General features: G+C 40.3%; 2 protein-coding genes across 2 annotated transcripts; one reads left to right on the top strand and one right to left on the bottom strand.

Annotated features, from left to right (window-relative positions):
• The first annotated feature begins 3,189 nt into the window (after window positions 1-3,189).
• Window positions 3,190-6,585, top strand: LOC115816770 (E3 ubiquitin/ISG15 ligase TRIM25). Its single transcript, XM_030779885.1, has 6 exons — window positions 3,190-3,886; window positions 4,240-4,335; window positions 4,524-4,757; window positions 4,971-4,993; window positions 5,146-5,291; window positions 5,509-6,585. The coding sequence occupies exons 1-6, from the start codon at window positions 3,239-3,241 to the stop codon at window positions 5,751-5,753; spliced, it is 1,392 nt and encodes a 463-aa protein (XP_030635745.1). The 5' UTR covers window positions 3,190-3,238; the 3' UTR covers window positions 5,754-6,585.
• Window positions 6,586-10,931: 4,346 nt separating this feature from the next.
• LOC115816486 (apoptosis-associated speck-like protein containing a CARD) lies at window positions 10,932-12,265 on the bottom strand. Its single transcript, XM_030779440.1, has 3 exons — window positions 11,998-12,265; window positions 11,504-11,533; window positions 10,932-11,185 (listed from the first exon to the last, which is right to left on the bottom strand). The coding sequence occupies exons 1-3, from the start codon at window positions 12,263-12,265 to the stop codon at window positions 10,932-10,934; spliced, it is 552 nt and encodes a 183-aa protein (XP_030635300.1).
• Between the last annotated feature and the right edge of the window lie 1,122 nt (window positions 12,266-13,387).

The raw sequence follows: 13,387 nt of genomic DNA, 5'->3' as shown, positions 1-13,387 counted from the left end.
GTTCTTCCTTTTCTGCAGGTAACCTTAGAGCCATCTTTCTGAGTCTGCGCTGTATTTTTTCCTCTTGTACGTCATTGTGTCCAGTCTGACTTGTTTGCACAACTGTGCACTGGGAAGAAGAAGAAGAACACTGGGAGCCACTGTCACTGTCACTTCTGGATGACCTGATGACTGTGAACCCTCATATAATGAGTCAGTTTGGCGATCATCATTACCTTTGACAGGGAGGAAAATAAAGCTTGTGGCCGTTATAAGTTAGACCCCGGGCCAAATCAACTCAAACAAAGCAGCAGAGTCGAATGTTCTTCCCTATAATCATCTGAGTTATGGTATACTCTGAAAGAAATAGCAAAATTCAGTCTATATACACGCTTCAGGACAGCTGCCACTGTTTCAACCGCAAATCAACCGAAACAGCAGCATTCCCACAATGGGGAGTAAATTAATGTTAACACACACATGCACATAACTTATAGCACACATACGTGTGCGTGTGTATGTGTGTCTCCAAATTGATAAAATACTGTTCATCCACAAATAGAGAGATTGTCTATTTACACGTGTGATTTTGTGACTGACACTCAGTTCTTACATCTTGTTTGGAAGGAAATCACTATATTCCCTGAATGAATATTTAAATAAATAATTAAATACACTAATAACATTACAGTCCTAATTATTCTCATGAGTCTGCGTCTATGTATGTGCGTAATTCTCAAACAGCTTAGACTCCTTATGAAAAGCTTGATGTTAGCTTTAGAGTGCATTTCATGTGAAGAAAATTATAGCTGTCAGTCCAACAGAAAATAGACACCAACAGTAATATAAGGGCAGTTTAGCAAAAGAGGTGAACAAAATCAGGATAATCTAACAGGAAACTGAAATAATTGCACAAAACCTAAGCTAAATGAGGCTGTCAACAAGAGAGAAGAAAAAGAGAGAGAAATGACTAGACTATAGTCTAGTCATTTCACTAGTCGTTAGCTTACAGGAGGATGCCACCAGTCTGAAAAGGGACAAACAAGCACAGCTTAATTCGACAGCTTGCTTTACACATAGGTTCATTTGTTAGATATACCTTAAAAAAATGTAGTTACCTCATCTTTCAGGTTCACTTCAACAACTCCCACTGGACATGGACCAAATCCAGTTCCTGTGGTACAAAACAATGCGAAAGGATTGTTTTGACTGAAAATAATCACAAAACACACTCCACAAAACTTGCCATTGCAGACCATACAGACAGAAAGGGTCAACCTTCCGGTCAGTTCTGAGCACAAAGACAGACACCGCACAATGGTGTGCCATACAACAGAGAAATTTCTTACAAACTGACAACACTAACAACAACAGAGCTCTAGGCTACCAGCATCTTTACAACTGATTTTTTTCCCAAAAGGGCTTGTGTAAATTTGCCAACTGCATATTGCCCTTTGGCCAATTTAATCTCACGGGAAAGTAATACATTTATGGTAGTAAAATGTACGTCTCATAATTTACAGGTGCTACTGTTACATTTTACCACGTCCAAACAAATAGCATTTGCTATTTGTTATTGTTGTAATGCTGTCACGTTGCAGGGGACCCAAAAAATAATACAAAACGCTCTATACCTCTGTGTGTGTGTGTGTATGTGTGTGTCTAGTTCGCCGGGCTATCCAGTAGGAAACCATGTGTTCGTCTGTGTGGAGCGAGCACGTGCTCTGTGCGGCCCCACATGACTGATCAACACAGAAGTCCTCAGGCTACACCGGTAAATAAATCGTCTGTCTATGCATCTCAGCGATTTCCATCACAGTGAGTATTGCTTCTAATACGGATTTGACTTTGTCCCCAAAAACTGCTATAGCACCACTGCTTTCCACTGCCGTTGTATTGCAATTGCTAGTCCGGCGTACCTCTCATACTCTAGTAAATTCCGATTATTACAGATTACAAACTTGTGTGCTTCGTCATAGCCTACGTAGTACACTCTTTTCGCAAACCGAGTTTATCGCAGCAGTGCTGTCTTTCATTTACCGAGAAGAACACTAAATAAGGAACTTTCAGTTGAAGATCAACTAGCGAGGGCTTGGCTTCTTGAGGACTTGTCAACAGAGGTAAACTCCTTTTTATGTCTTAGATCGCCCTTTGTGAACGCTGTTGTCAGAAATGGGTGCACGTAACCGTGTATAGGGGTTAAGAAGACTTTGGGTTTCCAGGTAGACCATGGCATTTGCACTCTATATTTCAAATCTACAGTACATGTTAGAATTGCTGTCGATATATGGAGCCCAGTAACTATGTTTTGCAACACCCACTTCCGGGACAACAGTTTTTTGTGTGTAATGCGTTTCGAATGTGTAATGAGGTGGTAGTGTTGTTTCCACATTAGAAACAACTTTAACAGATATGGTTAGCGAAAATAGTGAGTGCATGAGATGCATAGCTATTTGTAATGACTGGATGCTTCAGGGAATTCCAGGGTAAGGCCGTTTGAATGTTACCAAAACAACAGTTGAAAGTTTTTTTTGTGTGTCTGTCTGTTTGTTTGTTTCTTAATTAGCTGTCTAAAAACAATTTGCCTGTACAGAGAGTATAAATTGCTTCAAAGATTGTTTTTTTGAGCTACGTGGTCAAAGTGGTTTTGCCGCAAATTATGATATTGGTACAGTTTCCGATAATAAGTTCAAAGTTCATCTGTTCGAGTTCATGACCTGTTTTAATAGTCAGCTGGTTTAGCTTAAGACGAGCGCTTGTGTGTGAGGCGTGAAACGAAACAGAATGAGGGAATGTCATGCGTCACTTTGGCTCTTTCGATTTTGAAGTGAAGTCTTAAAAAAACAAATAAGCAGTTTCCGCTTTCCACTTGTAAGTACCTGACTTACAAGTTTCGTTTTACATTTCATTGTGAATTTTAGTAAATGTAGGCCTATAAATCGGAATACATTTCTCCTATCATAGGTGCCAGGTAAGAGGAAAAACTGAATTCTGTTTTCCCCCTCAAATTTCCCTCATCTGCATTCCATTTTAATTTCATGATTACTTGTTTGTAAATGTTTGAACATTTAGCTAAGTTGTTTGGGTGGTTTATTCTTTGTTTTTCTTTGAAACTGATTAATGAGAAGAGTTCCCAGCTGTTATTTCCCTTCATGTTCTCCTCCTTCCCCAGTAACAGACAGTGAAAATCGGCACGGACATTCACACTGACTCCCATTTTTGGCCAACCAGACCCGACCACCGTTTGCCTTCCCGCCAAATGGCCACTTCAGCCGAAGATACCAGCGTTCTGGAAGATGAGCTCACGTGCCCAGTGTGTTTGGACCTGTACCGGGACCCTCACCTGTTGCCGTGCGGTCATAACTTCTGCCTGCAGTGCCTGCGTCGTCTGAAGGGCCGCTCCGAACGCGGCCGGTTCCGCTGCCCCGAGTGCCGACAGACGCACAGGTGCAGCGCGCCCACGCAAAAGAACTTCAAACTGGGCAACATCGCTGAGGACTACCGCCGTAAAGGGGCCAAGGGACCAGCTCAGAACCACGAGCCCCCAAACAGGACTCTGTCCCAGGTCTGCTGTGACTACTGCCCCCCTCCAGACATGGGCAACGCTGGAAAGGGCCCGGCGGGGGCTTCAGCTGCATCAGGCTTGGCGGTGAAGACGTGTCTGAAATGTGAGGTCTCCATGTGTCCGGAGCACGTCCGGCCGCACCTGGAGCTCCCGGCGTTCCGGGAGCATCCCCTGGTGGAGCCGTTGGGCGACATGCGGAAAAGAAAGTGCCCGGAGCACGATGAGATGTTCCGCTACTACTGCATGGATGAGAGGAAGTGCCTCTGTAACGCCTGTACCATTGAAGGGGCGCACGCTGGACACTCCATCAAAACTCTGAGGAACACCATGAAGGATCTCAAGGTAGGGCTCTCATGTTTGGCTTAAACTGCACACTCTCAAATCGTGTTAGTCTTGAGACAAGGATCCACTTGATTGACAGTTGTTAACCCGCCCCAGCAGTGGTACAAACTGACCGGTCAGCTTCAATGAAAAGTAAAACAACGGCCCCCCAGTTAAACCCGAGAGGGTGACGTGCAGTGTTGGAACAGTGTTTTTGAAATGTAGGGGAAGGGGATTTAATGAAAGAGCAAACAGTGTTCAAACGCAAGCCATAAACCTATTACAGTGACTTATAATCCTGAGAGGTGTCTGTGCTCTCTCTCTCTCTCTCTCTCTCTCTCTCTTTCTCACACACACGCACACACACACCCTAGGCTTCCCTGGAAGGTCAACTGCACAAAGTGGAGAGGAAGATAAGCCGGACAGAGGGAGTTCTGCAGCACCAAAAAAGGGAAGAGCGACGACATGAGGTGATGATTCCGGAAATTTCCGCCCGTGTTTCCCCGCGTTTACTGTGCAGAGCACGCCCACGTGTTTTTGCTCGTCCGTTTAGTCGAGACTGATTGGACGACGATGGTGATGCTGGTGCTGTCCCTTAAACCCCCTTGTGCCTTTTTGCTTCCTTTTCATGCTGTTCCCCTGACACCCGCCCGTACAGGAGTTTCTGGAGGATGCGGATCAGCGGATCGTGGCTTTGGGTGAGGTGCTTAAGGTGCGACTGGATGGATTTCTCACATCTTTGCGCGAGTGCCCTCGCTCTCCTGAGGTAGAGTGCGGTTCGGGTATCCAACAGAACCTTACCTGGATAACTCAAGACCAGGATCGGCTACGGGAGGTCCACAGAGGAATCCAGAACCTTCTGCAGGAAAAAGACCCGTTCCACTTTGTAAAGGCAAGTGACACAGCTGCTGTCATTTTGAGTCCAGCTGATAAACAGAGATGAACAGTAATATTCTGAGAAAGAAAACAGCAATTATTTTCTGAATGTTTATCTTTACTGTGTCTTTAAACCTCCTTTGGAGCTGTCAGAGTTTTATTTCGATTTGATTTTTGAAATGTTTATGTATCTGCTGAGTAAAATGTGTTGCATTTCTTTATCTTTCAGGAGTACCACTCTTCAGGGAAAAGGTAAGAAGCACGAGAGAAGACAAAAAAAAAAAAACAGTAACACGCCTGTGTGGGCACTGATACCCATATATAAGTTATTGTTGCATACAATATTGTTCTTTTTGTGTGTGTGTGTGTGTGTGTGTGCATTCATGTGTGTGTGCTGTCCTCAGGTTCCGTAGGTTGCTGAAAAAGCCTCTGTTCTTCCCTGAGTATACTTTGGTTGACACTGACACACTCTCAGACAACATGGAGGGGAAACTGGAGGAGTTTATGACCGAGCTAAGACAGCATGTGACCTCTGTCATCGAGACGATTTGTGAGTACCACTCTTTTTTTTTTTCTTTTTTTTTTTAATTTATCTAAACAAATAACTTAGGGCCCCATTAATTAGTCTTTGTAATCTAGCAGATAATAGTTTAAGTAGATTAATGGGACTAGGTCCTAGGTCATCTCAAGGTCGTTTTGAGATATAAAATGCTTTTCTGAGTATATGGGAGTACGATATGCAATTTTAATAATTTTTCTTTTCGCAGGTTCATCAGAGGAGGAAGGCCGTGAGCTGTTGGAAGAGGAAGAAGAGGATGAGGAGGAGGATGAGGATGAAGAAGACGAGGATGACAACGACAGTGACGAGGAAGAGGAGGAGGCGGAGGAGGAGATGAGGAGTGAGGAGGAGCTGGTTCAAAACCACAGCGAGTCTGGAGATGAGCTTTACAGTCCAGAGGAGGAGGATGAGGAGGATGATGATGAAGAAGAGGAGGTCATTCTGTCTGACTGAAAACAGATTAGTCTAAGGCCTTGGAGAAGTGACTGTTATAGAGTAATTGAATGTACGTGAAGTAAGCATAGCTTACACGAGCCAAAAGACGGCTCACTGAAATCACTGGATACACTTCAGTTCTCTTTTGAAGTGGCTCATATGTAGAGAGCTGCACGGTGTTCTCTCTTGCACTTTGCCGTCGGTGCGAATTCAAAACAAGTGTTTTAAAAAAAAAAATCTCAGTGAATGTGAAACAGTTTATACAGTAAAGAAATTCCACTGACTGTTTGAAGTCAGAAACCTCTCCATCTCTCTCTCTCTCTCTCTCTCATACTCTGTCGTCCCAGTTGTCTCTGTGTTCTAATGCTGTGTACAGGTCTGTTGTAGGGACTAGGTTGTGCTGAATTTTTCAGAGACTGCCAAAATGACCCTTTTGAAGGATTGAATTGCTTTTCCAAGTAGTTTATATTGTATTTGTTCCAGTTACCAGTGGTGTGTTCTCTGTGGTAACAGTTGTTTGGTGTGTGCATCAGTACATTACTTTGAGGATCAAATTAACACATTTCCAAACCCCTTTTTTCTTTTTTTTTCGGTCTTATCTGGGTACGGTCTGTTGATGTTCGTTTACAACCAAGCAATGACTAGAAATGTATTTTCAGGTGTGTTCAGGCAGTGGTAACTAATGGTTTCATGTTCTTTGAATGAAGCTGCACTTATCTAAGCAAATACACAATTATAAACTAAAACACCATACATTTTATGCTGTTTATTAGAAAAGGGCAATTTCTTAAGCAGTGAAACTTTGTACTTTGGGGAAAATGCTAAGCTGGCCTACGTTCCAATTCTTGGAGAGATATATCTTAAAAGATACTGCACTTTTTGGGGGGTGGGGTTATAATGTTTATGTTTGCACAATTAAGCATTTGGGATGAGGAGCTGAGCTAAGACTGGATGTATTTGCACTTACAGATTGTCATTTTAACTAACTGGTTTATAGATACATAAATATATTTTTTTTGTTAAGTTGATTTTCTTTGGTATGATTAAAATAAATATCAATTCTTTCCCTGATTCTTTCTTTTATTCCTCCAGTATTTTTGTCATATTTTACCACTGCGGTTTGATAATGTCAAACTGGAAACCCGTGGTTAAATTAAAACTACATTTCCCATCGATTATGGGTTACCTCGGACGACTGAACCTTTGCCCTAAATGGAAATCCAGGTTCAAACAGTTAAGCACAGTTACAAGGAGGGGAGATCTAATGAAACAATGCAGACTTTAGCAGAGCTTTTTGTTTGATCCGCTCTTGAAGGCTGAAGTGTTAGAAATCCATGGCAACAAGATATTTTTTTATTGTAGCCAAGTGCTAGAACACCTCATTGAGCTAATAATAAAAAAGCCTATTGATTAGCGGCCAAGTTATGTTAGAGATCTTAACACTGAGCTAGAAAGGAAATTTGCAGCTCTTATGTGAGAGATATCATTATACACTTTGCTGTATTATACATTTACTCAATACATTTACTCATATTGTTATTTTGGCATTTTCCCCACACCTCCTTCAGGCTCTAGTCACAGAAACTGAAAACTGGAAGTATGGTCTGATGCAGTAGCCGGTATGTGAAGCTGGTCAAACAGGAACGTTCATTTCACTGCCTTGTTAAAAATAGTAATCCATACTGCATGCTTCCATGCGCACAAGACACACACACACACACACACATGCCAGTACTGTTGCCCGAATGAATGTGGATAGTTTCCGAGAGTGGAAGTTTTATTGCCATTCCAAACATCTCTTTATTTCACATTTTAATATAATAAAGCTGAAGGTCCTCTCTCTCTCTCTCTCTCTCTCTCTCTCTCTCTCGCTCTGAATCAGTGTGGATCCTCCAATAAAACCAGATCAGGGGTTATAAGTTCCAAAAATAAAGAAAAGAACACCACTTGTCAGTGTCAGTGTCAGTGTAATTAACTTGGATGTCTTAGTTTTATCAAGCATAATAAGAGATCTTCCCTGTGTATCATGCAGAGATCCCGGTATCCTTCTGCTTTTACATACTGATATTAACTGGCATACGCTGTAATCTCATTAAATCAACGGCAATCAATACTGATATGAATATTTCTGTATTACTGTCATCTCCCTTCTAACTGCTGTACCTGTAACTGGACAGTATTGACTGGATTTGTAGTCTGGGAAGAGGGTGGGACAATGAAGTCAATGCCCCCAATCACCCCACATCCCCTTCTCTCGATATTCCACCTCTCTGAACTAATAATGAATAAAAAATACCAATTTACTGTCTCATCTATTTCACAGAGAATACTCATTTACTAAAAAAAAAAAAATACATTTTTGTCTCTCTCTCTCTCGCTCTCTCTCTTCTATAACTCTAGGATCTTGTCGATTTCGGTTTTCAGCGATTCTGATAGAAGAAAACGTTTTGAATCCGACAACTGAGTGGAGACCTGAAGGACGTTGTAAGAGCGTGAATGTTTTTGTTTTTTTTTTACTCAGATTTATCCAGATCTTTGACAAGGTATGGCTGACGTTTCCTGAGGCTCTCATAAAAATTCTCCTTTAGTTCCGTTCCTCCTTCGTGTAGATAGTCGTACAACAGTCTCATCTGATCACAACTTGTTGAAGCAGCTTGTAATTTCTTATATTTTTCGTGGCCAATCTTTTGGTACAGGTCATCAGCATGGGCATCGCGGTTGTTATCCGTTCAATGAGTTCTGTTCGGTGCTTAGCCACAAACTGGACTCCAGGGCAGAGGACTGAATGGAAAAGAGAGAGGAAAAAGAAGAGCAAGAAGCCAGAGATCAACCTTAGTCTCCACCAGGTAGAGCTGACTGAATTTTGACTGAAGTCAGTGTTGATAGCTTTAAAGCTGTTTTGGAAATCACTCACCATTTGAACTGGAAGTTGCACTGCACTGGCCTACAAATCACACACACACACACACACACACACACACACACACACATTACGTAACACTTTTGAAGTTGTAAGTACACCCTGTACGCACTGAAATGAACATTTCTTTCTTTCCTTCTTAAGCCTGTGCACATTGTACTTTTAAACGAAAATTTGTGATGAATATCCATTCACCTTCCAAAAGTCTCAAGTTTATCGGCAATTCTGTTCTGTTTTATCTCTCTCAGAATCAGAGCTGTTATTCTTCCAGCCTCTTGGGGTCCATATTGTTGAATCATCAAATCCACCGTTCCCAGTTTGGTCTTTTTCTCTAGATGGCCCCTTGCAACAGGGTTGAAATCCTTCAACACCACATCTGTCAGACACCATTTGAACTTTTCTACCTCCTCTGTGACCAACTCATCCAGGCAATCCAAGAGCAGTTTTGGTATGGTAGCCATAAACAACCAGTAGGATTCTCAACCGCTCCTAATCCTTTAAACTAATATATGATGATATGAAACAGTGACTGCAACACCAAAAAAAAGAGACCCACATTGTAAACACACATAAGACGAAACATGCGCAATACATATTTGCATACTGTATCAACACTTTGCATACTGTAACACACACCCACAACTGAGCAAACATGAACAAAGACTGTGCACAAAAGAAATCATAGCAACAACAAGTGCAAATTTGTGTAACTTAACAAATAAAACACATTCCCAATTCAGTATTCTGAGCAATTTTGATATTGAATATGAATTAAATATGACAAGGATGTATAAATCCCAACAAAGCTTATAAATACTTACACAATAAGACTGTCTTTAAAACATTTCCTGTGTTCTGAAGTTATGAGGTAGTTAAAAGTTAAAAGAAACTGGAAGGGTTTGTTTTTTTTTTGCAATGACAGCACATGTATGCAAACTATACAACCAGGACCAGCATTTCACTGCTCTCTTTGTTGAGAAAACAAAACTGTGTCTCAGGTTTCATTTCGTAAACTCAACGTACTACACATATTCTACACATTCGGTGTGACTCATTTTTGGCTTGAGCCAATCAGGAGCGAGGATCAAATTTTGGCGGTAAATACTAACCAGGAAGTTCGGATACAGTTCAGAGAGGCAGACACATGAGCCAGACACACAACCCTACCATGTGACCTGTCTTGACCAATTATTACAAAGATGTGTGTTTTATACTGTCAGTATTGTGACATAAACAAACATAATCATGAGCACTCATTTTAACTTTAGAAAAATAATTAGTTACACAAACATGAATCATATCAAAACTCTATGCAAAATTAAGCCTAATTCAGCACATAGATAGGAATATGTTCAGTTTACAAGAATTAGAATTAGTGCATCTCTTAGATTCACAGACAGACTAACAATGAAATTAATCAAATCACATATATTCACATTGATAATCATATTAGAGAGTAAATAGTCTCTTAGTGTCATTGTTTAATGTTTTCAGTTATTGTATGTTCATTTCAAATAGAGCAATGACACCCTTCTCAGACATGTATGTATATATAAATGGGGTTTATTTCTAGCTGTCTTTTAAAAACATTTCCCAAGGTCATAACAAAGCATCTTATGAGCCGAATATGAACCATACAGAATCAGCCGAAATGGTAAACAAGACATTTCAAATGGAACTTCTACAGGCGTACAAAAACAAAAATCCCATGTAAAACACTGAGCAAATTGCAGTAAACAGAATACCCAGCACACCACACAAAACTAAAACAAAGCAACAAAAACAAACAAAATTCATTTAAATATATTGTCGCAACATTTTCTAATATATCAGGAGTTTGGTGAGCGATTTTAACTTTAATTGTTTTTATAGAAGAAACTAGATGAGGTTCCATCTAAAAGTAAGCCACCCTGAGTTTTCAAAAAAGTCTGAGTTTTGAATCTTGATGAATCTTGATGAAAGGTTGTAGAAATAACAAACAGAGAGTTTGTTCAAATTCAAATTACACCATTAATTCATTCAGTCGTAGGATCAAAATAGGATCAATTTAGCACCACGTCACCTAATTTTATTAATTGCTTTTTTATGTATATAATTTAAAGAATGTTGTTACAACACCTGAAAAATTAAAAAAGAACTTTAATTCCTTTTTTTCATTATTGTAACTCACTTTTTCACTCTCTCTCTCTCTCTCTCTCAAGTCTTTTCTCATTCCTTGGTGTTTTTAAACAGTGGTTCACAGTCATTATTAAAGAGTCGCGTCAATATTGACTGTCTCACCCAGACCCTGCCAGCTCTTTGACAAGATAAGGCTCATGTTTTAGAAGAATCTTATAAAATCTTTCCTTCAGTTCTTGTGTCACCAGGATGTCATCAAAGATCCTCCTCATTTTCTCCTGGGGGGTTGGAGCTGCTCTGATGTTAGAGTATTTTTCAGGGTGGACCATTGAGTGTAGTTCATCAGCGATGGGCTCCACCGTTGTCACCCTCTGGATGAGATTTGCTCTGTGTTTATCCACAAACTGAGCACCTGGGTGATGGGAGAAAAAAATAAATAAATATAAATAAGAAATAGAAGCTTTTAGTAAAATGAAGCAATAAGAATGAAGACACATACACATACAATTACACTGAAATGTACACACATGCCAGCCCCCAACACACACACACACACACACACACAAACACACTAAAACGCTGTTGTAGTTTTAAAGTTGTAAATGTCTCTTATGCACTTTTTGACAGCACCATTTTTAAATTCCTCAAACCCAGACATCCACCATGACAGTTCTCAATTTCATCTGAAAATTGAATGTTAAAAAACTTTCATACATTTAAGATCACTCACCATCTGAGCTTGCACGGCCACTAGGTCCCACTGAAATAAAGAACAATTCATGGAAACTGTTTATATGTAGAAAATACACATACAATTTACAAATATTTTAAATGTTTGCTAATTATGCATGTTTTCATACATTCAAAATCACTCACCATCTGAGCTTTCATGGCCACTAGGTCCTACTGAAATAAAGAACAATATATGGAAACTGTTTACATGTAGAAAATACACATATACACATAAATCACTAACACACACAATCACTGACACACGTGCGCGTGCGCGCACACACACACACACACACACACAAATGCAGTGTATTGCAAATAAAATGGAAGGCACATTCCTCTTAATATAATTTACAAATATTTTAAATGTTTGCTAATTATGCATATATTCACTGACCAACAATTACTTTGTTTTAGGTGAGGATTTCTCATAAGAAGTATAAATGAAAATTAGTAGTGATAGTTGCAATGATGTAATGAGGACAGTTTTACCTTTCAGATTTTTGTTCAGTTTCTCAGCGAGATGGTTGTTTCTCATCTCTCTCAGAATGAGAACTGTAATCCTTCCAGCATCTTCTTCACCATACTGATCCCTCATCAGATCTACAACGTCCTCTGTCTCTGTGTCTTCTAACTTACCCTTGGGGATTGGAGTAAAATCCTCTGACACGCCTTCTTTTAGGTACCATTTAAATTTACTGAATTCTTTCTTTCCCAGTTCCTCCAGGGTGTTCAGGAGCAGTGAGGACATGTTTGCCATTGTAGTTCACTAGAGAAAAAGACAGACAGTCAAGGAAATGAGCGGTCTTCCATGTCCACTCAACTATCTCTTAACAACATGAAACCAAAAACTACACTGTAAACACAAAAAAGACCAAACGTGCATGACATACCTTTATCTCAATACACAACCTGCCAAAAAATCTACAAACTATAAACAAAAAGCAGCGAAAGTGCAGAGACCAAAAAAAAAAAAAAAACCCTTTCACTTTCAGCATTTGTCAGCCAGTATCCACCAGCTCATACATTCAAACAACATGTCATCTAAGTCTCAACAGGACAGATAAGTACATATAACAGGACAAATATTCCTCTTACCCGGTGGGTCACTTTAAATATGGAGGTAAATTGCCTGTCCTTCGCCTTTAAGTAACAATAAAAGAGTGAAGATCGTGCTCTTTGCAGAAGTTGCTCTCAACTCGTCTAATCAGGAAGAGTGCTGCTCTGCTTCCTTCCTGCTATGAACATGTTTACGTATGACACCCGTCACACCAGCTCCACCTCCACGCCACACCTCACAGATTGCAGACGCCAGACTATGCCCTGGAGCTCAACAGAAGGGTCATATCTCTGACAGATCAAAGTTCAGCCAACCAGAGGTGAGGGACAGGGCTAAGTATTAAACTGTGAATTTTTGATTTCAGCAAAGAAATTAGCGAGAATGACTGGAAATTCCAAACAAATGTAAAAAAAAACCAAACAAACAAACAACAACAACAACAAAACATGATCAGTCAACTCCTTTTAAATCTGATTTTATTCATATAACATAACTCATGAAAATGAGATAATATCTCAATAATAATGAATCATAAGACAGTAATCTACACTGCCTGGCCAAAAAAAAAAAAAAGTCACCATTTGGATTTGGAGTCTCTGGAGGCAGTGTTATGATCTGGGGTTGGAGCCTCTGGGGGTAGTGTTATGATCTGGGGTTGGAGTCTCTGGAGGCAGTGTTATGATCTGGGGTTGACTCTGGAGGCAGTGTTATGATCTGGGGTTGGAGTCTCTGGAGGCAGTGTTAAGATCTGGGGTTGACTCTGGAGGCAGTGTTATGATCTGGGGTTGGAGTCTCTGGAGGCAGTGTTATGATCTGGGGTTG

The sequence above is a fragment of the Chanos chanos genome, chromosome 7 (genome assembly GCF_902362185.1).
Source record: "Chanos chanos chromosome 7, fChaCha1.1, whole genome shotgun sequence".
In the NCBI taxonomy this organism is placed as follows: domain Eukaryota; kingdom Metazoa; phylum Chordata; class Actinopteri; order Gonorynchiformes; family Chanidae; genus Chanos; species Chanos chanos.
Note: the sequence above shows the minus strand (reverse complement) of the source record. Positions and strands in the feature narration are given on the sequence as shown.

Coding starts and splice junctions, on each gene's coding strand:
- LOC115816770 (XM_030779885.1), top strand. CDS start 3,239: ATGGCCACTTCAGCCGAAGATACCAGCGTTCTGGAAGATGAGCTCACG. Junction 4,336..4,523: donor GGGAAGAGCGACGACATGAG/GTGATGATTCCG, acceptor CCGCCCGTACAG/GAGTTTCTGGAGGATGCGGA. Junction 5,292..5,508: donor CTCTGTCATCGAGACGATTT/GTGAGTACCACT, acceptor TTCTTTTCGCAG/GTTCATCAGAGGAGGAAGGC.
- LOC115816486 (XM_030779440.1), bottom strand. CDS start 12,265: ATGGCAAACATGTCCTCACTGCTCCTGAACACCCTGGAGGAACTGGGA. Junction 11,534..11,997: donor ACTGAACAAAAATCTGAAAG/GTAAAACTGTCC, acceptor TCTTTATTTCAG/TGGGACCTAGTGGCCGTGCA. Junction 11,186..11,503: donor TGGCCGTGCAAGCTCAGATG/GTGAGTGATCTT, acceptor CCCATCACCCAG/GTGCTCAGTTTGTGGATAAA.